The sequence below is a fragment of the Aureococcus anophagefferens genome (genome assembly GCF_000186865.1).
Source record: "Aureococcus anophagefferens unplaced genomic scaffold AURANscaffold_62, whole genome shotgun sequence".
NCBI lineage: Eukaryota > Pelagophyceae > Pelagomonadales > Pelagomonadaceae > Aureococcus > Aureococcus anophagefferens.
The window spans coordinates 151,965-153,056 of NW_008705615.1; the positions used below are offsets into that span (position 1 = coordinate 151,965).

General features: G+C 48.1%; 1 protein-coding gene across 1 annotated transcript; it reads left to right on the top strand.

The window, feature by feature from the left end:
* Positions 1-258: 258 nt before the first annotated feature.
* AURANDRAFT_68083 (hypothetical protein) lies at positions 259-895 on the top strand (the record flags this gene model as incomplete). The annotated part of the gene is made up of 3 exons (XM_009043690.1): positions 259-399; positions 441-649; positions 724-895. 3 exons carry the CDS (start codon positions 259-261, stop codon positions 893-895), a joined length of 522 nt encoding a protein of 173 aa, XP_009041938.1.
* Positions 896-1,092: the final 197 nt, after the last annotated feature.

Genomic DNA, 1,092 nt, shown 5'->3' on the forward strand with positions numbered 1-1,092 from the left:
TTCATGCATATTCATGAATAACGATTGGTTCCATCATAGCATTTCATACCCTACTTGTTTCCATCATAGTATATATACACCCTTATTGGTTCCAACATAGCAATTTCCCTTTTAAAGATAAGTTTTTAAAGATATCAACACCATCATGATGCGATAAACTTAAAGTCATCTCTATCTTTCTTATTGTAAACCACGTAGATGAAACCGTTTCTCATTCTCATACTATATTACTATACCTTCATTCTTTTTTCATCAACCATGCACCCAAACCCCGCGACAAAGAACGGAGAGCAGGTGCGGACAGCAGGTGCGGACAGCCTTTCTTGGACGGAATTTCCAAACCACAACATTAGGAACTCCAATTGCGCGTATGCTGACTTTACATCCCATTTTACAAATGTATCAAACTAATTGCCTTGGCGTGTCCTGAAGCCTTGCAGGATCATTCACGTGGATTTGCGATAATCAAAGCCGCATTGGCAGTAGTCTATGTAAACAGGATACTTGCTATTCAGTCTCCCCTCTCGGACATAAGTCAAAGCTGGAGCCGCGATGACAGCGACGGCGACGTTGGGTCCGGGAGAGGAGAAATCCATCCCAGTTCGCCATGGTCACTCCTGAGGGGAAGCTGGAGGTCTTCATGTCGGAGGTCATGCAGTTTGGAAGATCTTACGGTCCTTCCGTGGGCCAGTCTATGATGGACGCAATATGCGTGATCACTAGGCAGGAGTTTGACCGCAGGGACCGGCCCGTCATCCAGGCGGCGCTGCGCACGGAGGCGCACCAAAGGACGCGCCAGCGAGGCCTGGTGCATGTGGATGCGGCGGCGGGAGATTATAGCTCGGAAGATAGTCGACGAGGAGGAGAAGCGGCGCGAGGCCAGTGGCTACTTTGAGGTGAGGTCCAATGTATTCAATTTGAGTGTAAGCGAAAATGGATTTATAAGAAAGGGGATAAGAAGAGTTGGTCATTACCGGAGAAAGCACGGTCGTAAGAACTACACGGCAAGGAGTGCTTATCTCGGTTCGGAGGTGGTTCAGGCTAGCTCGACATAGCCGATGCCTGGAAGCAGGGTACTACCTTCATGTGAAA